Genomic DNA, 25,083 nt, shown 5'->3' on the forward strand with positions numbered 1-25,083 from the left:
AAAAATGCTGATCTTACTGGTAAGGTCTCCGTGTATCCTTAAATTATTTCTACAACCCCGGCATAAATCGTTTTTACATTTCTTCTTCTACTTCTTACAGCGTGCGTGCAGTTGAGTTCTGTTGACAGCAACTATGCGTCGCTTTACATACGTCACATACTACGTTGCTCTGATTGGTTGTAGGTCTACCCAATTGAGCGAAGAAGAATTTTATTTCCTGGTTCGGTTGAAACACGCCCCATAATCACAGCCCAATGGAGCGGTATCAGACTCACATTCTGACTAGAATTGTGAGTATGACAACGTCAGGCTACTAAAATTCCATAACAGCCTAAATAAACGAGATGGCAATAGTAATGGTGGATATGACAGCCTGTATCAGAATATTTGTGAAACATGGTTTCTATCATATGCAACTTACACATGTAGCCTAATGATATTAACTTATTAAAATAAAAATAAAATCACAACCAAACACACGACTCTGTAGACATGTTAAATAAATGGTAACTTTTATAACAATTACATATTAAAAACCACTTGAGGCATGAAAGCATATGCTTTTGATGACAGATAAAGTTAGCGAGGAACTAGGAGGAGTCAGCACCAGCAAGATGGCGCCGGGAGAACGCCTCCTAGAAACCAATTGCTGACGTCACCGTCCATTTATATATACAGTCTTTGGTGAAAACAAAACTATGCTTCAAGCAATAGCTATTACACAAAAGTGCTGAACAGATTACAATGAAACTTGGTGGAAGGATGCGGTAGAGATGGAGGAAGAAAATTTTGACCTGGATCCGGAGGTATTTTTCATGGTCTTTAGGGTGTTCATCAACATTTTCGGTGATTTCTCAGAAAAATAATTAATGGATATTTATGAAAAATCTCGTAGCTTTATGGGACTGAGATCTATGAACGAGTGCAATTTGTTGCAGATCCAAATAAAGATTCGGATCAATTGAATTAAGTGTTTTTTCATATAGTACTGTGCGGCCTTAGCAGAAGTAGCCTTTTTCGAAAGCCAAGTGTCCTTCTAGTACTCTGAAGACATGACCTTCAGGTAAAATCTGGAAAATTGGCTTCAGATATATCAGTAGTTTGCCTTTCACACATGCACAATGCAGCGGACGGATATCTGCGCAGTCAACAGCATCAATCCATGTGTGTGTTTATATATTAATAAATGTCTACCAACCCAATAATATTGTGTGTAAAGTACCTTGTCTCTTCAGGATTGATCAGTATTGCACAAATTCATTAGCTCTACTTTGTTCAAGGAGATTTCATTTAACCCTGATGTCAGATAGTAGTTTCAGTAGTTTTTGTTTCTGTTTTTTTTTTTTTTTTTCAAAAGTGAGATTTAAGAATGATTGTTTCAGTGACCATGTATTCTTCTTTTTACCCAACCCTCCCACATCCACCAGGTTCAAGCTTCCCGATATGTAACTGTCCTTCGGGTTACACAGGCAATGGTTATGGACCAACAGGTTGCACCCAGACCAGCAACATATGTCAGACCAACAACCCTTGTGTCAATGGACAGTGTGTGGTGAGTGTTGGAGTCTATTTATGTGTGTTCAGTCGGGTTTGTTATGGGCCATAATGTCTTTATCTACAATTATCATTTTAATGGATAAGGCAACAATTAATTTAGCCTATGTTGTGTTTATCCAGGAATATAGAAGATACCTTATTTTTTCAATTGTCAATGAGCAACTGCACTGGGTGACTTTCACAATTTTGTTTTGATTCCCACAAACATTGTCCTGCTACCAGGCAGATTTTGAGCAGCTTTTTCTCTTCTTGGATAAAGCGTAGCCTTGTACAAGCCATGAATAAAACATGTCAATTTGTTATTTAAGAATTTGTGAGACAGACTATCCAGTAAATTAGCATAAAGAACAGAAGCGAACAGAACTGAGGCTTAACTTGATAAGACCAAGAAGAGTAAAAACATTGTCTATTACACTCATACACAGTTATGGTTGTAATACACAGTTGTTAATCAACTGAACAGGAAAAGAATTGACACAAACAGACTTGGTTTAATTTTGTGTAAAAGATGCTCTCCAAATTTGAAAATGCTGAATCAGACCCCTTAAATTCAAGAAGGTCTGACTAGTTTACTGTTGTTGTCATAGGCCACCACCTCGGCTCCTGGCTACATCTGCAATTGCAACTCAGGCTGGCAAGGAGCTAACTGTGACCAGAACATCAATGAATGCTCAAGCAATCCCTGTCAAAACGGAGGAACCTGCACTGATGGCACAAATGGATTCACATGCACTTGCACTGCCCAATGGACTGGCCCAAACTGCCAGACCTCACAGCAAGGTATTGGCAGGACAAAAAGATCCTGTATGCAGGGGCCGGGAAAATGAAATACCGGTTGGGGGTTGAAGAGGTGGAGGGAAGAAGTTGGGAGGGATGGGTGGAAAATAGGTGGGGGAAAAGCAAGGTTAAATAAATACAAAGGGAGAAAGAAGTGAAGTGACTAGAGGGGCTGGTGAACAGATTTGGGGACTCGGATTAGGGACTGGGGACATCATTCTTAAATATTTTATCACTCATGTCATGATAGAATATGAGCTGTATTCAGTTATTCTACTTCAATGCTTATATTCATTGTAGAATAATTCAGGGGCCAATGTGGATTTTCGAAATATTTAGCTGTTAATGTGAAACTGTTTCATATTAACATGATAATCGTATCCTTCTATGGGATAAAATGCTTTACAAAATTATAATATTTGCTTTATATAAAAAGGCCCACACGCATATGCACCTAGACAAATGCCACACAAGCTCTGTGCCTACAAGAACATGCCATCAGCTTCCTTTGGTCCATTCTGATGAACCTGAAGACCCACACACTGCCAGTGCCATAAATAATCACTTTAGGTTCCAAAAATTTCAGAAGACTGACTCAAAGGCAGTTTTACGTGGAGGAGGAGAAGAACATGTAAAGAGTCTCTGAATTTCACTGGAGTAACGGAGGATAAGGGAGAGAGCAGGGCAGGCGATGAGATGAGGATCGAAAAAGGTAAAGAAGCTGAGCATGGCAGAGCAGAGACAGAGAAACAGCCACATATGGACCATTAGAAAAACTCAAGATGCAAAAACAACTCCAGTACAGACTAGAGATAGGGAACGCTTTCACCCATTCACACATTCATGCAGTGCCTCTATAATTAGCACACATATACACAGTAGAACACAGATGAAAGTGGCAGGCAGATTGTAACTAACCCTAACCCTAACCAATGACAATCAGTGTCTTATACTCTCATAATTTATTCATTTATTCTATAAAATTACTTCATTATAGATACCCCTTAGTGAGTAAAAGCAGGAGTGTGCAGGATTTCTGGTTCATTTTAAGTGTTTTTATACTACACAACTATAGTCAGAGATATATGATACATAATATGAGACACAACATTCTGATGTACAATTTATATCGTGAACACAAGTGATTTTTATTATGAAAATGGTGTGTTTGTAATTGTGAATTTATTCTTTGTGCACCCGTGTAACAGCTCTTACTTCTCCTAACTTGTTCTGTGTGTTCCAGAGTGTGGAGGATACCTGACTGGCCCTGCAGGCTCCTTCAGTTATCCCAACACTCCAGGTCATGATGAATACGATCACCAAGTCAGTTGTGCCTGGGTGATCCGCACTGACCCAGATCAGGTCCGTTGTTTTCTTTCTTACTAGGCAGAAATTGCCTTTGCCTTTCATTTGTTAATGTTGTCTCTCAACAGGTAGTTTACACTTGGCTTTTTTGAGCTCCTCAGATAAAAAAATACTCACCAGCAGCAGTTCTCTTAATGATACAAATGAGTCTTCCTTCAGTCTCACTTTGTATCTCTCTTCAATCATAGGGCCATAAATTATGGTCTAGAAGACAAGCTCATGATATTGTGAGCATTGCTGAGATCACATTACCTTTGTCAATAACTGGAGGTATCTCATCTAGTAGGGAGCAAGATTACCAACCCATTGGACACCTTTTTCTGATCATCAGATTATACTGGCCTTTTAATTGGTTCTTTAACATCTCTGCGGTCGCATTTATAAAACAGTGCGTAGGATTCATACTAAAAGTGATGTTGCGCACACAAGCCGAAAAAAGGGCCACACTATTTGATAGAAAGAGAGAGAGCAACAACTGAAAAAAACAAATAGAAAACAAACTTCTCAGGATGAAAAACCGGTGGCATACACATACAACATGCCGACAAGAAATCAAGATAGCTTTAGGACATTAGGGTTGATGCTGGAGTTGATGTGCTGTAGGCTAAACAAACACACGTGAACTCTGCAGCAACTTTATATGATAAAGTGTATCTTAGGTCACCACCTCATATCTGCACTACTTATTACACATGGGTCACAGTTTGCACACTTCCTGTCAAGTTTGTTTGTGAAAGTATGCTTTTTTCAAACCCCATTTTGTCCTAACGCAATGGTTATAAATAAGGCCCCTAGACAGGTAGTGAATAGGCACTTGTGATATCATTTGCTGAAAATGTCTGCTCTAATACCAAAACAACAAAGAAATAATATTTCCTGGCATGTGATAATTTTCCAAGTATGACAGAGATGCTTATTCTGTGTACTCTCTTTTTATTAGATTCTGCGCATTACCTTTCCTTTCTTTCATCTGGAGAGTAGTGCCAACTGCATCTTTGACTTCCTTCAGATTCATGATGGGGACAGTGCTTCTGCTTACATAATTGGCAAATACTGTGGCCAAAATAATCCACAGGAGGTTTACAGTTCCCACAATTCCTTGTATTTCTGGTTTCGCTCTGACCACTCTGTCAGTGCTGGTGGCTTCACAATTACTTGGCAGTCTCATGAACCAGGTAAGGTTGTACCAATTGTTTTGGGTTGATTAATAAGTAATCCTTAAGATTGAATGGGATTTTTGGACTGATAGTGACATGAAAGAATTATCAAATCTATAAATTACTTTTTTCTTCTCATATATCACTTACACGTCCCATGCATGCATGCAAACATCTTCAGGAAGTATTCACACAGTGTTTTGTCTACTTTGTGTTGTAGATTTCATTTTAAATTGGTACATTCACCTACACTTAGACTTCACTCACTCACTCATAATGATAACGCTAAATCATGGTTTAAGAAAGTTAGAAAATTTTGAAAACATATTCAATCAAATCAATCAAATATTATTTGTACAGCCCATAACGGCAAATCCAAATTTGCTTCATAAGGCTTAAACAAATATTACATCCTCTGCCTGTAACCCACAGCAAGAGTAAGGAAGAACTACCAAAATAAAATCCAGAGTAACATGGTAAAAACATGTAAGCAGTAGCAGAGCACATGAACATAATAACAACATTGATGAGTAAAGTCAGCGTCTAATGTAAATGGAGAGCTTCAGCCATGTGTATGATATTCATACTAGAGAATGTCTGATAGAGATGAATGTAGCAGTAATGATCAGCTGCCACCATGATCCACCATCATTAATCACAATCACGATCCACCACTACAATCAGCTGCCACCACGATTAGTGTTATTACATTTTTGTATGTAAGGAGGATAATTCAAAATTCTATCCGAAAGTTAAGAAGAAGCCAGTGTAGCGAAGCTTATATTGTTGAAATTTGATCCCTTTTACAGTTCTTGTCAGTGAATATGCTGCAGCATTTTGGACAAGATGGAGAGTCTTTAAAGACTTACCGGTGGATCCTGATAATAAGGATAACACTAATAAAGTCTGCATATTGCAAAGGTGCGGACACATTTTTCCGCATCTTTTTGTGAGAGGACATCTTAAGTAGGTGAAAGAATGCAGTCCTAGAAATGAGTTTTAAATCAGAATCATAGAAGAACTAAGGATTCAAGACAACTCAATTCAGAGTTGCAACATTTTTTGATAATGCATCTCTGAGGTTTCTAGGGTCAAGTGAAAAGGTTATACAGGTTTTTATGTCCTTGAAATATTTTAGTTAATTGACTACTCTGTTCTGGTTTTATTAATGAGTATAACCTGATATCATCCGCATAGCAGTGAAAATTGTTTACTGTTAATTTTTCCTTATCCTTAAGTAGTAAAATTAGTTCAGGGGATTTGAGGTGGATTTAAAAGGTTGTACATTTCAGCATTTTGTTCCTGATACAGATTCCATTTTTTTCAGAGAAACAGAATCTCAGATTTGGATCAGTTTACGTGGTCAAAGACATGATCAAGTTAGAGAACAACAAGATTAATCAACTGTGCTGTTAAGGCTGTGGAAGAATAGAGCAATGTGTCTGTGCCAGTCATGGCTCAGGAGCTTACTATTGAAAAACTCTAATAGTGTTGAAGCTTGCCAAGTTTTTCAAGCATTAATTGTGAAATAATTGTTCCCTGAAATATCATTCTCATCTTAGTGTGTGGAAGTGAACTAACTTCTCCCTATGGCAACCTTAACTCACCTGGTTACCCTGGAAACTACCCACCGAGCCGGGACTGCTATTGGACGGTGACAGTGGAGCCCAATAAGCTAATTACTTTTGCATTTGGGACTCTCAGTCTGGAACATCACCCTGACTGCAACTATGACTTCTTAGAGGTGAGAAAGACTACCATACCACAATATCTTTTTAATTCAATCAAATCAATCATTAAAATCACCAAGAATAAAATAGATTACAGTAGTTCAAGTTTTTACCATATTTCCTCTCCAAATACAACAATTACTTTACAAAATATCCATATTTATGGGAAGGTGGCTTAGTACTGCGTACTGAAACGCTGTCACTGTTGTTTTGTATGACTGCTAGTTCTATTATGTCAGGCTTGTGCACTATGGTCTAACCAATCCTCAATCAAATCAAATGCCCCCAGTCCATACAAAAAGCATAGTGTAGGCTACATCTACAACTCTTTGCAGACGTTCTATTTTGTCTTACTGTTATTATTGTCTATATTATTTACTGTCTTATTGTGGTTAAACATTATAGATCCGGGACGGTATTCTACCTGAAGACCCAGTTTTGGGGAAATATTGCAGTACTGCATCACCTCCACCCCTGCAGACAACAGGTCCAGCTGCATGGATCCACTTCCACTCCGACTTCAGTGTCTCTGACAGAGGCTTCCACATCACATACACAACATCGCCAAGTAAGAAAGCGTGCATCTTAAATATGACAATGCTTTTCTAAAAGCCATGAAAAGGGTAAAATGGCTGGCTATCCCCTCAACTGTCTGCACATTGTCAGCTATATAGCCAGCTTGGCATTCACTTTCCCTGCATTACATCCCTCAAGGAGCAGGCATTTTGTTGTGTTTGGCAGGATTCAACAAAGGAAAATATGTAATCTTTTAAGTATATATTTTTTTTTATACTAACTAATCAGTAGAGAAAAGATCACCGATATAAACCAATGTGAACAGGTGCTTAAATGGGATAAATGCAGAGAGAACAGTTGCGTTACCATCATATATAAGCTCTGTCAAACTGGTAATAATAAAAAAAAGTTATAATAATAGTAATATTCAGAGGTGGTATTTATGATAGCAACAACAGTTAATAATAACAATAATAATAATGATAATGGCAACAATAACAATAATAGTTGACTCGTTTCAGATCTGGATCCTGCAGGCCGATCAGTAAACAAACCATCTTAAAATGACTCAAACCCATATAAACATGTTCAGTGCTATTCAGTTCCTTTAACAAGCATCTTCAAGCCTTTATCCCTGCAGGTGATCTCTCTCTCTCTCTCTCTCTCTCTCTCTCTCTCTCTCTCTCTCTCTCTCTCTCTCTCTCTCTCTCTCTCTCTCTCTCTCTCTCACACACACACTCACAAAACCACTGACTGTCAGTCACAGTCAGACTCACCTGACCGCACCAAGAGAAATCAGCCCATGTCTGTGTCCATTAATAACCTCCAAAAAGTTATCTTTCTTTACCCCTTTCTTTTACCTTTACCTCTTTAAATACTTAACTTATAGTAGCAGGACGCTTTCCTGAGCATAGATGCCCTGCCTTATGTAGTGAGCTGCACAAGTAATAGAACTGCTTATCATGGTGTGTGTTTTTAGGTGACCCCGGATGTGGTGGTATCTTCACCGACAGTGAGGGTATCATCATCTCCCCCAACTGGCCAAACGACTATGCCCATAACCGCCAGTGTATCTATTTGATAAGGTTGCCACTTGGTGAGAGGGTGGCTCTCAACTTCACTCACATGAACCTGGAGAGTCACAGTGGATGTGCTTTTGACTATGTAGAGGTATGCTATGTTTTGGAGTTACAATCAAGGTAAAAATATACATTTAGATAGACAACTATTTTGGTTTATCACAGGGGAAACCTCTGTAAACAACCGTTTTCAAAATCCACTCACCAATTTGTTATTTTTTTCATCACTTTACTTTAAATTGTTACTTAAAACGCTTTAACCCAAAGTTAAAGCAGAGTCGGTTTAATGTTAGACAATGTAATTCGAGAGGTTTAGTTGGAAATGGTTAAGAATTTAAAACATGTTTAGACAAAGTAAAAGAAAAGCCAGAAATTACATGCATTGAGGAGACATGGTTAAAACCAAGATTAAATGTTTAATTTAACTCAATTAGTCTACCTTCCATTACGCTACAATTGTTTTTTATAACCAATGCAATACTCATAGTTTTCCATTACACGTTCTTTTTTCCCCGTTAAAAGTTATTTTTTTCTTTTGTTGAGGGTTAAGGGCAGAGTATGTCACACCTTGTTAAGCCCTCAAATTGGGATTTATGAATATGGGCTATACAAATACAATTTGATTGATTGGTTGAAGTTATTATCAGGATAATATGGCTATGGTTAGAATACCGGTGGTTTGAGTAGGGTATTTTAATGCAAACAATGAAATCCTCTGTTGATATAACAACACGTCAGTAAACACATCTAAATTATTCACATTTAGTGTTTCCATTTTGATCTAACTTCTGTCCTGAATTAGCCAACTCAGATCAGCTTGTAGCCTTGAATTATGTTGTATGGAAGCTGTGGTAACTTAGCTGCTGATGAAATGATCCGACACGATCTACCAGTTTAGCTGGCTACAATGGAATGCAAAGTGCATTAGCTGTATAGCCTACAACCTTTTCTCATATCTGGTCTCAAATGCACAGGCCAGGCAACAGCCATGTTTCATTGATATTGAATAAATTCTGCCCCCTAACAATCCTTCTCCTTCGTCCCTTTTCTTCCCAGGTTCGTGATGGCAGGATGGAGACTGATCCTCTGATAGGGAAGTACTGTGGGAGCACCCTGCCGGCTCCAATGGTCTCATCCTCCAACTTTCTGTGGATTCGCTTAAGGTCTGACAGTTCGGTCAGCCGAGCTGGTTTCAGGGCTGTCTATACCGTTGGTGAGATTTCACATATTGATAAACCTGATAGGACATTATGTTTATGTGTTATTTGCTCTGTGATGCATGTTTTTTGTAATATATTGTACTTTATGTCTAAAATTTAGCCTTCATTAATGTTTTGGTTACTCATGTTTTGTTCAACAATGAATGGGAAATAATATTCAAAAACTAATATCAGAGTACCCCAAATTCCCTTAAGGTTAATCATATCCATGAGTGTACTTCAATGACTTTGCCTCATAGCTCTTTTCTTTTGTAAATTGGCATAACATCTGACAATGCCACTCACTCACTCACTCAAAAACTCATGAGTTGCTACACCCAAAGCATGCACTGTATTACGCTGACATTAGAAAATATATCAAATGCATCAAAAGGATCAGTTGTAAACACCAATGTAGCCACAAAACATTTCTGACATATTAACAGAGAAGTTCAAATCTGGATATCATTTTTAGTTAGATATAGATGAAAAATGCAAAGAACTGTATTTTGATGATGTAGGGGCAAGAGCAAATATGTGAACCCAGCACACTAAACCATCGCAAAACCAAACATGGTTAATCAGGAGTATATTCACCATTCACTGTTTATTTCTGTAGTGAACAGTTGACTGGAAACAGGAAGAGCACAAGTAAATCACAATAAAGGAGATATCAAAGGCCCAGGTACTGATTTGAATCCACACAGTTTAAGCTTTGTCTATTCCATGAATCCTCCCTCTCCCCAGCTTGTGGTGGTACTTTGTCTGGGACTGGGCAGATACGCTCTCCATACCACCCCAATGCCTATCCCCACAACAAGGTCTGTGAGTGGGTCATCAACCAGGCAGAGGGCTATGTGGTCACCCTCAACTTCCTGTCATTTGACATTGAGGGAGGGACTTGTCGTTTTGACTTTGTTGAGGTAAATACATGCTGAAAAATCTTACTATCTGTTGGAAATGCAATTTTTTCTTTCAAATAACAAATAATATCCACACTGTTGTTCTCCTTCCCTTTTATTATGATTATGATTATGTTGTTGTGTTTTCAAATGATGGTAATTGTTATGAAAATAGTAAAAAAGATATCTATCTATGAGAGGCCCTATAAAAAAATAATTAATACTTAATATATTCCCTCACACACACTGCTATATACTGATACATACACCATCCTAATGTCTCATACTCACTATTATAATCTCATACAAGCACCATCATACTCTCACATGCCTGCCACTATAGTCCTCCCCCCCTTCTATACCCTCTGTGTGAGAATATGATGAGAAAGGAAGTTAGTGTGACCAAACAGGAAGGACTTAGATCGCAAATTTTCTAACCCTGACTGGCTTACAGTCTTGAATACAAAGCCTGCACTCAGGGCACTGCGCAGCAAGGCTTCTGTGGCTGAACCACGGCTGTACAAGTTGGACACTGTCATCGCAGAATGTAAAGCAAACCGATCCATGGCCGTTAAGTAGCACAACCGCTTCCAGTGAGACCCAGTGGTCAGGTGAGCTCCAGAGGAAGAGCCCTGGTCCTCTCTGATAACTAACAGTTGATTAACCAGGTCTGAATAACTTATATACAGTATATAATATTCGTCCTCGGCCGCATCTAAAGAGGTCCCTGAAGAGGGATCTTTCAAATGTGAAGTGCTGAAGGTCTCTGTGGATCCACCATTTCTGACATTGTTGTATTTAGAGTTTTAATTATTCGTAAGGAGGCGTAGTGCTGCTACCGGTCCCCCATCTTTCCTTATAGAGTTAGAGGGCATTCTCTCTCACACACACTACTATTCTCATTCACATATATCATTTTCAGTATGATGGTAACTAAAAGAGAGTATGATTGTGAATATAGTGGTGTACGTATGTGTGAGATAATGATGTTAAAGGACCCATCGTATGCCCATTTGACCACAAGTTGGCCATGTTGCGAGACTCCCTACATGGGCATGGATCGACAATGACATACCTATCGGTCGTAATCCCATTCGACGCACTCAAGCGTATCGTTTCTGACCTAGAGGAACCACAACAAGCCGAGTGAGTTGTTTTTTGGGTTGGGAGACATGCCAAATACCCAAATGAACGTATAGAAGCACTAAAAAAGTGGAATTTTCATACTATGTCCCCTCTAAATGAATATAGTGTGTGAGAAAGTATGGTGATGCATGTAAGAGAATATAGTAGTGTTTCTATACTGGTGTTTGTCTGTGATTATGATGATGTGTGTGAAACAAAGTATGAATTATATCTCATTGAGCCTCTCATAGCTATTGTTGCTGTAATCATGCAGAAAACATAATGTACACAACCACAATGCACAAACAGCAATACTGCAATGTCCTTTTCATTTCTCATTATATATTAACCAGTGATGGAAAGAAGGTACATTTGCTACAAGTACTTTACTTGAGCACTCATGGCAGAAGGACACTTTGTTTGTTCATAGGTGTTTTTGTGATATAGCACAACAGTGTCTTCAGGGGATGAGGGTAGTATCAATTAGGAATGCACCGATATGGTAATTCTTGGCCGATACCGATATTTAAAGCAACAATCTGGCCGATAGCCGATACCGATGTTTGTTTATTTAGTTTTCGTTGTTATTCATTCACCCTTTTGTGCCAGGAAAATATTTAAATCATTAAAAAGCACTATATTAAATTGTTTCAGCCCTTTATCACTCTTATCTTTTAATGAGCACAAATTGAATCAGATTTATGAAACAATCTTTGATTTTACTATGTTTATTTGAAATGTCTGTAACCCTTTTTACCCTGTCTAAAACAGTCCTCCTCAGATTTACCTGTTTTGAGTGCCAATAGTTACTCCCACCGTTTACTCGCGCTTCATTGAATTTCTTCACTTTGACATTCAGAGCACTGGGCAGAAATCACATCGCATCAACACCAACCGTTGGCCTTCGCAATGCTTTGTTTTATTTAAACAGTCGGATTCCCCTGGTCCACACCAGTTCTAAGCATAGACTGGTTCTAAGTCAGCTGCTAGGCGCCAGCCAAGGCGCACCGCCGGAGGGGCCCCCCCCGCGCGAACGGAGGGTTCCCCCAGCGGGCGCCTTAGCTGAGGTGATCCACGAGAAGGGACCGACCCGTGTCCAGAGTCGCCGCCGCCGACCGCCGTACCCGGTCCCCTCCAACGCCGTGAAGAGAAGGGCGACGGGGCGACAGCTCCCCCGGCCACGGCACGTGCCCAGCGGTTTTACACCAAATATGAACACCAATGATATCGGTGAAAGTCAAGTTTATTACCAATACGCCGATATCAATAAACGAGGCGAATATCGGCCGCTAACGATGTTCAGCCGATACATTGGTGCATCCAAGTAACAATATAAATAACCCAGGGCAAAGTAATGAATAAACAAAAATAGTAATTTATTAATAATGAACTGAAAACAACTTCTTAAAAGGGAAAGCAACACTGACTGGCAGCAATAACTATTGAACTCAAAACTAAAACCTAAAACAAACTAAATGGTCACGCTACTAACACCAGCACACACGACTTAAGCAAGGGAGATCTCCACAACACATACAGCTTGAATCCTAGCATTTGGCCCACTGGGGCTGGCTGTCTGCTTCAGAAAACAGAACAGGGCACGTTACAGTTCTACACATATTTTCTAGATTGATGGATGGACATAAAACTGTAAAGAAGATCAGTTGTAATGATGCTTTGTTATTCTTTTTTCCAGGTGAGAGATGGTTCCACATCTAGCTCCCCTCTGCTGGGGACATTTTGTGGTGTTGAGATTCCCCCCAGGCTCCAGTCATCTCAGAAATCTATGTATATCAAATTCAAGACTGATTCGTCCGTCAGCAACCATGGCTTTGAAGCAGCATATAGCTCTGGCTTGCAGGGTGAGAGTAATATCAAAAATTTTCAACAAATTCAGACTGACTGCCCTAGGTTAGAAAAAAATATTTGTATATCAGCATAGATTATCATTATTTGGAAATACCAAAGTAAGTACTAAACTGGCATGAATCTTCTACTGTTTGGCTTTTAAAATGACATCTTAGCATCTCAGGGAGAAGCAAAAATGAAGAAGGAGAAGGAAATCAAATTGATGGATATCATACTTTTCTAGTCTTAATCACATTAAGCCACATTCATACAGTGCTTCTAAAAATAGTGCTTCTCTATCAAAACCATCAAGGGCAATTTTGATACTCGATAAGAAGACACTTGCTTACCCAGACAGTGCCAAGACCACAACAACTGCTTGCTTGTCTTTGCGAAGCTCCATGACTCTGGTCCAAATTAAACAGGCCTGGTAGGTCTCTGTAGTTGCTAACCATCCTCTGCGACCAATGTTATGCAATAAGAAGACAAACTTTTACATTTTAAAGGTCAGCATCTGTTTTATTTGTGGACACTGCTTTGTTCAAAACACAGTTCTATGTTAATGACATCCATTTATCAGGGGATATATATGTTTTCTTCTGTTTATCTTTAAATTTTTTCGGCATTCCATTCCATTCCAATTTTGAGTTGCAAGTTGCAACTGGAACGCTCACTCAAGTCGAAGGAACCTCACCAAGCCCAACTTCAAAATCCAACATGGCTGTACCGTTTTTCAACAGGAGTGAAGGCTGTGTTATTATGAACTGATTTTGCTAACAATAGGTGGCTGGCTAACATAAACGTAAGTCCTGTGCAACTGGAACACTATAAACTCAGGTTATTCAGGTGTGATGGCCTTCCGAGTGCCTAGCTCCAGAATTTAATGTAACGCAGCAAAAATTGACAGTAGTCATCATTCAGTCTGTTGGCCGGGTGCTGGTCATAAATGGAGTGGGGTGCTGTCAGTTTGTGGGTTTGAACTGTTGTAGGAGTTTCTCACGGTCCTGTTCTGCAGGCTTCATTACTTACCACCCTGCCAATTTTGTACTTTGACTCTTTAAAACTTCACCTGTCCCCACTCCTAAATGCATTTTTCTTCTCCAACCTTAACAGTCTGAGTTGGCTTGGGAACCAGCATTTATCAATGTTGTAACTCCAAGTCCTGATAGAATATATGAAGTCACAGTTTCTGTAAACTCATCCAGAATGTTGGTAGCACACCTAAAAAACATCCTAGTCCGTACAGTCCTAAAATTAGATAGTGGTATAGGAGTTTTCTAGCTTCTGTATAGTAACAACTAGGATTAGAAACCTCTAATTGCCACCAATGTGTTGCTGAGAAAACCAATGTGGCCATAGCTATCTTGCTTGTTTTGAAATTCAAGGGGACTGTTGGGCCTTTGAAACTGAAACTCTGGCTTTTAACATGACATAGGAACCAGAACAAATTTCAGCATTTAATTTAATTACCTGTCTTCTAAAGCAACAAGCTTTTAATTTGTATCAAACTTTAGTGTTTATCATTCGTCCTGCTTTCATTTCTAGGCTGTGGTGATACCCTGACCAGTCCCTCAGGCACCATAACAAGCCCTGGCCACCCCACCAACTACCCCCATGGTGCCAACTGTACCTGGTACATCAGTGTTTCTCCAGGCAACCTGGTTCGGCTGTCGTTTGAGTCCTTCAACTTGGAGTACCACAGTAACTGTAACTTTGATTACCTGGAGGTCTATGACAATGGCACTGTGCAGAGTGGAACCAAGATTGGCAGGTACAATATATGGTGTAAATATACTAAAAACATGTGTGTGTGTGTGATTTTACATTGATAAATTTCATTATTTGCCCTAAACTCGATACCAAACAATCCCTAAATAATAAAATAGGTTTTTAGAAATTGCTTCAACCATCAGACCCTTGCTTTACACCTGAATTTTGGCAGTTTTTAAACACTTTTTTGCTTTCTATCATATACTCTCAAGGTTAATCATATTGGACGGAGATAATCTATGACAGTGGTGTGCTGTGACTTTTAGGAAATTGGCCTTCACCTAGACGGGTTGTAGCATTATTGTATCTACAAACAGCCTAAACTGCCCATACATTGTGTTGCTAGTTCAAAAATATACTAGAAGTCCAAAGCAAGCTACTCTCTTCTCCGCTGCAGAAGTGTTCGATTTTTCAAGAGGGACAGTCATATCCACAAAACTGACAGAAACTATGCATCAGCTGGTAGTAAAAATAGCTTTCAGAGATCATAGCCTATTGCCAACATGTAAGTGAAGAGTACATAACAAAATTAAGGCAAACAGGCAATATTAGATCAATTATGGGACGGAATGTTGTTCTGAGATCAGATGCAAGGAGAGGTATTAGCTCTGCTTCGGTATTATCTAATTGATGACTATTTTTAGCTTTAACAGGTCAAGCACTTCTTGATTTGCTTGCCTTGACTACATGCCACTGATCTATGAACTGGCATCTTCGGTTCTCTCAACAGATGGTTTATGGGAGTCTGAGCGTATTAGATGTATGCTTTGGAAAGCAAATTCTTGTCCCTGTCCTGTGCACACTCTCTGGAGATTTCTCTAAGGACCTCTAAGTGTTTTGTTGCACAAATCTTACCTACATCCCTGCTTCCCCCACAAAGAATGGTGCTGCCTTCACCATGCTTCATAGTACGAATGGCATTAGCTAAGTCATGAGTAAAGAGGAATTACAAATATAGAACGAGAATTACACATCTGGAACACTTATTTATACATTTAGCCACTATTATAGAAAAAGTACTCTAAATGAAAAAAAGATAATTACATTATGTGTCATTTTGCGGACGCTTTTATCCAAAGTGACTTACAATTAGTGCATTCAACATGTATGAGGGGCCATTTAGGGGTTCAGCATCTTGCCCAAAGACACTTCGGCATTCAGTTGGTAAAGACTGAGGATTGAACCGCCGACAATCTGGTTCACTCTACCCATCAGCCACAGTCGCCATTAAAACCTGCCATGACCGGTACAAGACTGGAAAAGAGACTTAGCAAGTACCTTAAACTCCAACTCCGGGATGCAAATCTGCAATAGCATCTTCTCAGTGTCAAATAACCCCAAACTGCAATTTATTTAATACAAAATTCTACCTAGAGTTCTTGCTTGGCATCAAGTACTATCAGAATACATCTCAACAGAAAGACAAATAGCATTAAAAACAACCAAATAGATAAATTTCATAGTTACTGGACCAAATTTATCAATAAGACTATAGCCAACTTATACAATGGCACATCCTCATCCTCACATCTGCCTACTGCCAGTGGCACCAGTGATCCCACCACCAACCCAATACTTCAACCATAGAATAGAATAGACAGCCATGAAGCTCAGCCAGGACCCTCCACACTGTATTAACAATACTTCTAACTATGTCAATTGCAAACTATATATTTAAAAACTACTTATTCACTTATGTATTATTTTACTTTTATTTATTTATTATTTGTATTAATCCTTCCTTAATACATCTATAGTTACTGTTATTATTATTATTATAATTATTATTAGTTAATTAATTAAAAAAATTGCCATGACTTTAATTATTATTTATCTTACATTTACTTAGTTATTTATCCATCCTTATGTTTAATTGTTATATTTTGTTTGTGTTTTGTCTGTCCTTATGTATTTAATCTCTGTCTCAGTCATTGTTGTATTTGTCAAGTCACTATTGTATTGCTTTGTTTTTCACCACTAAGAATATAAAAGGGAGGAGCATTGTGTTCGCCAGACATGGTGCTTGAAGTAATGCTCGGACCTGAATTTATGTTTCATCTGATGAGATAATTTGGTATCGTCATGGTCTCAGAGTTTGGGGAAGCCTAGGTGGAAATGCTAACCCTCTGGTTAGAGGATGACCGCTCTCTCCACTCAGTCACTGCCACCCAATTATGTTATATGTTATTCATTTTATTCAATGTATTTGAATTATGATTTATTTGCATTCAGATGTCTCACAGATTATTTACTGAATCTCCATTTGTTGTTATCGGTCAAAATTAACACTTGGGGTGCTTTGTTCATGCAGGTACTGCGGACGTTCAGTGCCTCGTTCCATCACCAGTACTGACAGCCTGCTGACCCTGCTGTTTGTGACTGATTCAAGTCTAGGCACAGAGGGATTTTCTGCCAGCTATGTCTCTATCAATGCTACCACAGGTACCAAATACTGGAAAAGCCTGTGCATTAAGTATAATTTATCAGCAGTTTTTCACATTTTAATTGAAAAATGCCTTTGAGGGGGGTATGACCTACGTTCATTGTATTTTGTGCACATATTGAAAATGAATGTTGATGGGAGTGATCTTATTTTTTGATAGTGATGTCTAAACACGTTTGCCTGCGCTGTTGTTGCATTGAATGAAGATTTAAAATGCAATTCTTTACAACTCAGAGTCAGCTTGTTGGTTTATCTAACTTGGACAATGAAAATTTAACAAGAAAATCAAGAGACGGAAACAGCAAGCTTGTCTTCAAAGTAAGAGTTTTGGATTGTGATATACATTGGCTGCAGTGGTCAATTTAAGGAGAGGTAAACAAAATAATAAACAAATCTCCCAAACTGTGAATATAATAATTAATTTATAGTTATATTTCTGACCCTTTTCCCACAATTTATGGTAAATTGTGAAATTATTAAATTACAGGTTGAGAAACAAGTTGACTCACTGTTATGCTGAAATGCATTGTAAATCTTTATTTTTTGTGACAACATTTACTAATACCTGTTTGTTAGCAGGATTATAGAAAAAACTATACTTTTCAGATTGCCACACAACTTGGTGAAAGAATTTGGCATTTGTCAGGAGAGAACCCATTAAACATAAGGGTGGATCAAGAAATATTGTTGATGTGGAACATTTCAAATTGCCTGGAGCCAACAATTCAGATTTAAAATCAGGCTTAATCCAGTGTGTCACCAGTTTGAACACTTGATAAAGGCATTAAACAAAATCTCTGATTTCTACCTGAAGACAAATTCCACCTATGCATAAGCATGTGCACATTCATGAGAGCTTTAAATAATCAGTGATGCCAAATTGCTATATGAAGATATCAGTTAAGCTCTGTTTGTGATGAGGTTTCCATTAAAAAAAACTTTCACCCAAGACTTAAAAAGGAAACTTGATTTAAGTAATTTTTTCAAACATTCGCTGTACTGTAGAAATAACTGTGCCTCCATTATCACAAAATCACTAAAATAACTAACATCTAAACCAAGACTGCAACTATTGAAGAGTAGCAAAGAGGTAAGTAACCTGGTCTATGTTTCTGGGTGAAGTTTAAGAGGTTTTCCACGATACAAAATTGGATGAAACAGTTTTTTAAATCTTTCCAAAAGAAATTTGCTATGAAGTAGATTTATACTTTTATCTGGACAAAATGAAAATGCACTTAATGATTTGAATTAACCATTTTTTATTTCTCTCACATCAGATTGTAGTGACACCTTCACCACAACTACGGGGTCCTTCAGTTCACCCAATTACCCTAACTACTACCCCAACAATAGAGACTGCATCTTCAAGATCACTGTGCAGGTCAACATGCAGATTTTGATGAACTTCACCAACTTTGAGCTGGAGGGTTCACCTCCTTCTTGCAGCTATGACTTTGTTGAGATCAGGTAAGGAAAGAATTTAGGTAGGAGAGCTTGTTTGTAAATAGAGAAAAAGGGCCTATTTTCACGTGGCAAAATTGTATCCTGAAGTCTGAAGTTTGCAAAGCAGAGTGATATATAAGCAGCCTGTACAAGGGATTTACATCTGTTATTCTTTATTCAATATTATGACTGATATTTAAAACTGTCCTTTGCAGGGATGGTGGTTATGAGACATCTCCCTTAGTTGGTAAGTTCTGTGCCAGTCAGAGTCCTCCAGTGCTGGTATCCCATAGCAACCGCCTTTGGATTAGATTCCATTCGGATTCCACTGTCACACGTGGTGGATTCATTGCCCACTGGGATGGCTCACAGACTGGTGAGTGGTAACACTGTTCTGATGTTAGACTTTACTCTTTGGACAGTTTAGGCTGAGGATGTAAAGTGTTGCAGTTTAATACAAATGCATAATTTGCCCAAAATAATGTAAAATTAAGCTGAAGTTAAATGAAAAGTATTGGGAGGTATGACCTCCAATGTTTTCAAAAGGCACATAATCCCACCTCCAATAAGGACATCCCATAACAGAAGATAGCAAGATCAATTTGCTAGGTTAAAAGAAAAAAAGTCTCTGAAAGACATGGAGTACACATTTTCACTTTAGATTATCAATAAAATTTATAAGAAACATGCCCATTGTTGGAGAATAGATATCACAGACAAAAGAAGGAAATAATCGACATATGTAGTATTTTATTATGTTTTTTTAAACTGCTGACTGTCAAATTCCGAATTAAAACCTATCTAAAAAAATGGGGTGATGTTCAGCTTATATTATGTTGAAGTTGTTTTTTTCTTTGTATCTTTAGCACAATGTCCACTCTCTGTTTACTTAAGTAAAACATACTACTTATTTTACACTTATTTACATTTAGCTATAACATGTCCATTTATTCTTCCACCCTGGTTGATAATGATACAAGCATCTCTTGTAGCACAACACAAGAAGAGTGTCATCCTTTGAAACGCAACACACCATAGCTTTTTGTTACTTTTATATATGACAACTATTATGCCTCCGTTCTCTGAATGAGAAACAGGAGCTAACATTAACCCGGTAAAGGGAACTGTAAATATACAATTACACACGCACACACAGACACAGACACACACACACGTACACATGCACACACACACACACACACACACACACACACACACACACACACACACACACACACACACACACTAACACACACACTAACACACACTCACCCACTCACCTACCTTCCAATTTGACATCCCTTTTTTCCAAGGCTGTGGAGGGACATTGGCAACTACATCTGGGGCATTTTCCTCCCCTAACTACCCCCTGGCCTATCACCCTAATGCTGAGTGCTACTGGAACATCAGGACCAGCCAAGGCAGCCAGCTTCTTATATCTTTCTCTGATTTCCACCTGGAGTCCAGCTCCAGCTGCTCTTTCGATTACCTTGCTGTGAGTGCCTTACCTCAAAATGTGTGTGTTGCATTATAGTTTCAGGCTTAGCCCTTACCTTTATCAGTTTGAATACTCAAGAGTATGTAAGGATACCTGCTGAAATGCTAGAGGAGAAGTGAAGTTTTTTATCCGAGTACTCATTTGTGAGTTAGTCTTAAAACGAGGTGTGGTTATCAAGATGGTAATGCATCTGGTTAATTAACAATTAAAAATAAATTCAGACACATCACAAATACACATGTGCTGTAGGCCATGAGCCTAGATTGGTAAAGTAGAGCTCACATTGACAGATCTCAAATTAACAAGAGGTGGTATTTTGTGATTTTTCTTGTTTTTCATTTCTGTTTTCTCATGCAATATCATTAGAGTCGTTTCATTTACATTGTCTCCAATTTGAATGACAATGTATGTCTGTGTATGTTCAGGTATATGATGGTAACAACAGCAATGCTCTAGAGCTTGCTAAGTTGTGTGGCAATCAGCTGCCCAGCATCATCAACTCTTCGACAAATCAGCTTTTCATCAAACTACGCACTGACAGCAGCATCAACAGTGGAGGCTTCCTCGCATCCTACACCTCTAGTATGAAAACACACTCGCACACAGGCTGGCAGAATACCGCTAAATGTCTAAACATGCAATACTGTTAAACTTTGGAAGTTTTGCTTTATAAGGTTTTGTGTTGCTGAACTACGTTGATTAAGAATGTTTTTGTACCATTTAGCTATGTAGAGGAAGGTAGAGTAACCAAAGTTTGCACTCAAGGAAAAGTGCTGTAACTTGATGACATGCAGGAAACATTATTGGCTTTTGAAAGGATTTTCTGCTTTAATGATACACTTTAAAACTAGTTTGCAATACAGATGTGAAATGACTTTGTCCATGTTGATCAAGGTTGGTGCAACTTTGAATATACCTGAGACAGCTATATAAATAAATCCAAGATCATACATGTGTCAGAAAACAACAAAAAACAGGTTCAAATGAAATGCATTGGATTACATTGTGTCCTACTATTGTATGATTGTGTTTTTTTTTTTTACAGAATGCTTTGGCATGCTAATTTCAGGCCAACATGCAGGAGTGGTGGAGTCACTAAACTTTCCCAACAACTACCCACCCAACTCTCAGTGCAGCTGGACCATCCAGGCCAGCATTGGAAACACCATCAACTACACCTTTACTTCCTTTCAATTGGAGGCCTCTGACTTTTGTAACTTTGACTACATCAAGGTACACAGATGCATGCCATTACCATACCATACTATCCACACCTATATATATATATATATATATATACACACATATCTACACCCTACCCGTTTATTTTATCCCGTTTCCAACAATCTTTGGAAGTTTCCCCTGCTCTGGAGAATCATTTTTTTCCTACTATTAGACAACCCCATAGCTACAGTCTCAAAAAGGCAGAAACAATAAAGTCGAAACACAAGCAAGAAAGGCCAAAATGGAACATTTAATTAAATTTATTTTATTCATTAGTTTTTAAAATTCATTATTACAATGAAATATGATACACATTTATATCTTAAGTAATTTTAGTCTAACTTTGAGCCTAACCTAAAAATGTCGGGAGACAACGATTTTTTTTTTAATTTAAAAAAAGAGAGAAAACGCACCTACCCGTCTTGCATAGAACAATGTGGTGGTGATGTTGATGTAGCAATGAGCTGAAACAACCGAAGCTGCCAAATCGGTCAAAGTAGCTTCTATATATGTGTCTATGGTCTATTCTATTTGAATGATATCTCACACACATTTAATCAGATATGTTTCCAAATGCACAACCATATTATTGTGTTCTGTGCTGGTTATCTCTGTGTATTGAGTTAGTTGTACTTTCAGTCCATCTAAATCAATCTTTCCTTTCTAGACTTAAAATCTTCACTTTTTAAAGTCCACAATTTTATATGGTCATAGAAATATGTGCGGTTTTGTGTGATATTCTCCATTCATACCTCCTCCAAATATTTACTGCCCTAGCTCTATGATGGATCTGACGAGAATGCTCCTCTTATTGGTACATTCTGTGGATACCGCCCTCCCACCGCCAACAGCACCTCAAGCTCAGCCATCACAATGGTGTTCAGAACAGACTCCTCTGTGTCCATGTCTGGCTTCCAGATGATGTGGTACCAGAATGGTAAGTGAGCCAGACCACATCAATAAGACACTACGAGCAGAGATCTATACGATTCAAAATATACAACAAATGGATTAAATATGATACACTGCAAGTAACAAACCTCAGAGAGGAGCATCTCATCGACACTATGTGGCCAATCACATTTCCTAGTTTCATCCGCTCTGCATATTTTCCATTCCTATCACGAGGCGTTAACAGTTTGGAAAACAGGAGAGTAAATTGGTTTTTCCTCTGACTTTGTAACAGTCTGGTACTGGTCCTACAAAATTTGAATTAGCGGATCTAGCTTACTCCAGTGACAATATCCTGGCCGAGAGAGCTTTACCTCAATTAGACACTGAGTATGGAACAGACACCTGTTGTGACTAGATGGTTGTAATAAGAATTACCAGACTAAAGACTTTGTTTAAAGGCTATTTTCAGCAATTGATGGCACTGGCTTGTAAAAATCAGTCATTGTTTATTTTATTTCTTGAGTATTATAGTCAGAATTTAGATAAATTAGTTATCTTTGTGACCACGTACCAACTGGTTGACGAGCACCTGAATGATACTGATACAGATAACTGAATAAAAATGGTTTGTAGTATTTCAGAGAGGTTTACATGGTGGGTCTTCATCGAATAAAGTGAAAAATTATTACACTGCCTTTTGAACTTATCTTTGTCATTGTATGTACTAGAAGAGATAGAATGCACTACACCCTCCTCTGCAGCTCTCTTCCCACTTGGGCGCCTGGTTAGTCACCCAAATATCAAATAGACACATGCAAGGAAAAAGCAATGTAAAGAAAGTTATGTCAGTGGCCCAAGGAAAATGTCTCTTTGCTGACGCAGAGCTTCTATCCAATGGCAACAATGCTCTTTTTGTCACGGTTTGGTATTTTCTATTGTTTAGGCTCTCCCTCTGTTTGAAGTGTTTTCTGTTTATTTATTAAATCTCTGTTGTGTATGTTTGAGTTGTTTCATGTTTTCACACTCTGTGTTTTCTGTCTTCACTTCCTGTCGGTGATTGTCTGCGCCAGTCCTCTGGTGTTGAACCTGTGTCTAATTGCCCCTGCCTTCCCTGTGTCTGAATATAAGTCTCTGTGCTCCCCTTTGTCCTGGTTGGTTTGTCGTCGAAATGTTTGTTGTGATCTCCTGTGCTTCGTCTCCCGTGCTTTTTGTTTTGCCTTGGCTCCTGAGCTCCCGTCCTCTGCATCTTTGTGTAAGCCTCAAGTATTTTCTCCTGTGTGCTTTTGGTGGTTAAATACTTTTACGTATTAAAAGGACACCTTTTGTTTAAAACTCTGCAACCTGGGTCCATCTGCTTCACCACTTCCCTGACACTTTTAGTTTGATGGAATCTTCACTCATGCAATTGTTAGAATTTAAGGTCAAGCAGCTGTATGACTTCTGTTGCTTGTTCCTGTATAACAGTAGTTGTTGAGCCTGAATCATCACTGTATTAAAAATATGGACACTTTTACACTTTTGTGCCCTTCGACCTGCAGGTTGTGGTGGAGAGCTCTCTGGTATCAGTGGTTCCTTTAACAGCCCAGACTACCCCAACCGATATCCAGAAAACAGAGAATGTATGTGGTATATCACCACATCACCTGGCAGCAGCATTACCCTCACCATCCATGAGTTTGATGTGGAGTTCCACCAAGACTGCAGCTACGATGTGCTGGAAGTAAGATTCAAGATACAATAGTTTATTGTCATGTGCACACCTATTACATTTAGAAGTCGCTGGCAATGAAATACTTGGGTCACAGGCTCTCTTTTAGCAATGTTAAAAATATTACACAAGCAAAAGTATATATGAATACAAATAAATATAGAATGTGGACCTTTCTCACTCAGTTTTAGCTCTTGTTCTAGTGTACCCTAAATAGTTTATAAAAACGGTTAAACTGTTCAATTTTTCTATGTTGAATTCATGTCATCTCAAAAGTGTGTTGTATTGAGTGACACGTAGTGTTCAATGTTGCAGCTGATTACCCCTCACCTCACCCTCCCCTTCCAAGCATGAATGCGAACCTAAACGTAGCCTTCAGTTGTGTTTAGTTTGTCCATACTAGGCTACTGTAAAATACATAGTTGTCTCTGTAGAGAGGACCCATTACATATGTAGATTTAAAGGGCTCCTTCTAGGGTAAAGAAAACAACAATTTGTACAATTTAGTTGATTATACACTAGTGAAAACATCGCTACGATATTTTATATGCACTTGCTGCTCATAGATCCCTTTCATCTTAATCTTACACACTGGACCTTTGAAGGCATCTAATTCTTTAAATAAAACATACTGCAACAATCTTCCATTGGGTAATTTTGCCATAGACCAGTAACAGTTGTGTAACCATGATGTTGGAAATGAAGACAAGAGTATTATTTATAGATATAAACATTTTATTAATGATTACAGAGAGACACAGAGAGAGGGATAGTCAGAGGAGCTCAGTGCATGATGGGAGCTCTCCGAGCAGTCTAGACCTACAGCAGCATATATAACTAAGGGATGG

General features: G+C 38.5%; 1 protein-coding gene across 1 annotated transcript in view; it reads left to right on the top strand.

The window, feature by feature from the left end:
• Positions 1-25,083, top strand: part of cubn (cubilin (intrinsic factor-cobalamin receptor)) — a 101,103-nt gene that overhangs the window by 14,068 nt on the left and 61,952 nt on the right. Inside the window, exons 11-29 of the mRNA XM_053412367.1 lie at positions 1,428-1,552; positions 2,145-2,337; positions 3,578-3,696; positions 4,640-4,874; positions 6,419-6,600; positions 6,992-7,154; positions 8,082-8,272; positions 9,238-9,394; positions 10,128-10,303; positions 13,104-13,269; positions 14,801-15,026; positions 17,337-17,467; positions 18,746-18,935; positions 19,127-19,287; positions 20,225-20,406; positions 20,835-20,991; positions 21,455-21,642; positions 22,411-22,570; positions 24,066-24,247. Of these exons, the coding sequence (XP_053268342.1) occupies positions 1,428-1,552; positions 2,145-2,337; positions 3,578-3,696; positions 4,640-4,874; positions 6,419-6,600; positions 6,992-7,154; positions 8,082-8,272; positions 9,238-9,394; positions 10,128-10,303; positions 13,104-13,269; positions 14,801-15,026; positions 17,337-17,467; positions 18,746-18,935; positions 19,127-19,287; positions 20,225-20,406; positions 20,835-20,991; positions 21,455-21,642; positions 22,411-22,570; positions 24,066-24,247 (3,284 nt within the window). The remainder of the gene's footprint in view (positions 1-1,427; positions 1,553-2,144; positions 2,338-3,577; positions 3,697-4,639; positions 4,875-6,418; positions 6,601-6,991; positions 7,155-8,081; positions 8,273-9,237; positions 9,395-10,127; positions 10,304-13,103; positions 13,270-14,800; positions 15,027-17,336; positions 17,468-18,745; positions 18,936-19,126; positions 19,288-20,224; positions 20,407-20,834; positions 20,992-21,454; positions 21,643-22,410; positions 22,571-24,065; positions 24,248-25,083) is intronic.

The sequence above is a fragment of the Pleuronectes platessa genome, chromosome 20, assembly GCF_947347685.1.
Source record: "Pleuronectes platessa chromosome 20, fPlePla1.1, whole genome shotgun sequence".
Classification (NCBI taxonomy): domain Eukaryota; kingdom Metazoa; phylum Chordata; class Actinopteri; order Pleuronectiformes; family Pleuronectidae; genus Pleuronectes; species Pleuronectes platessa.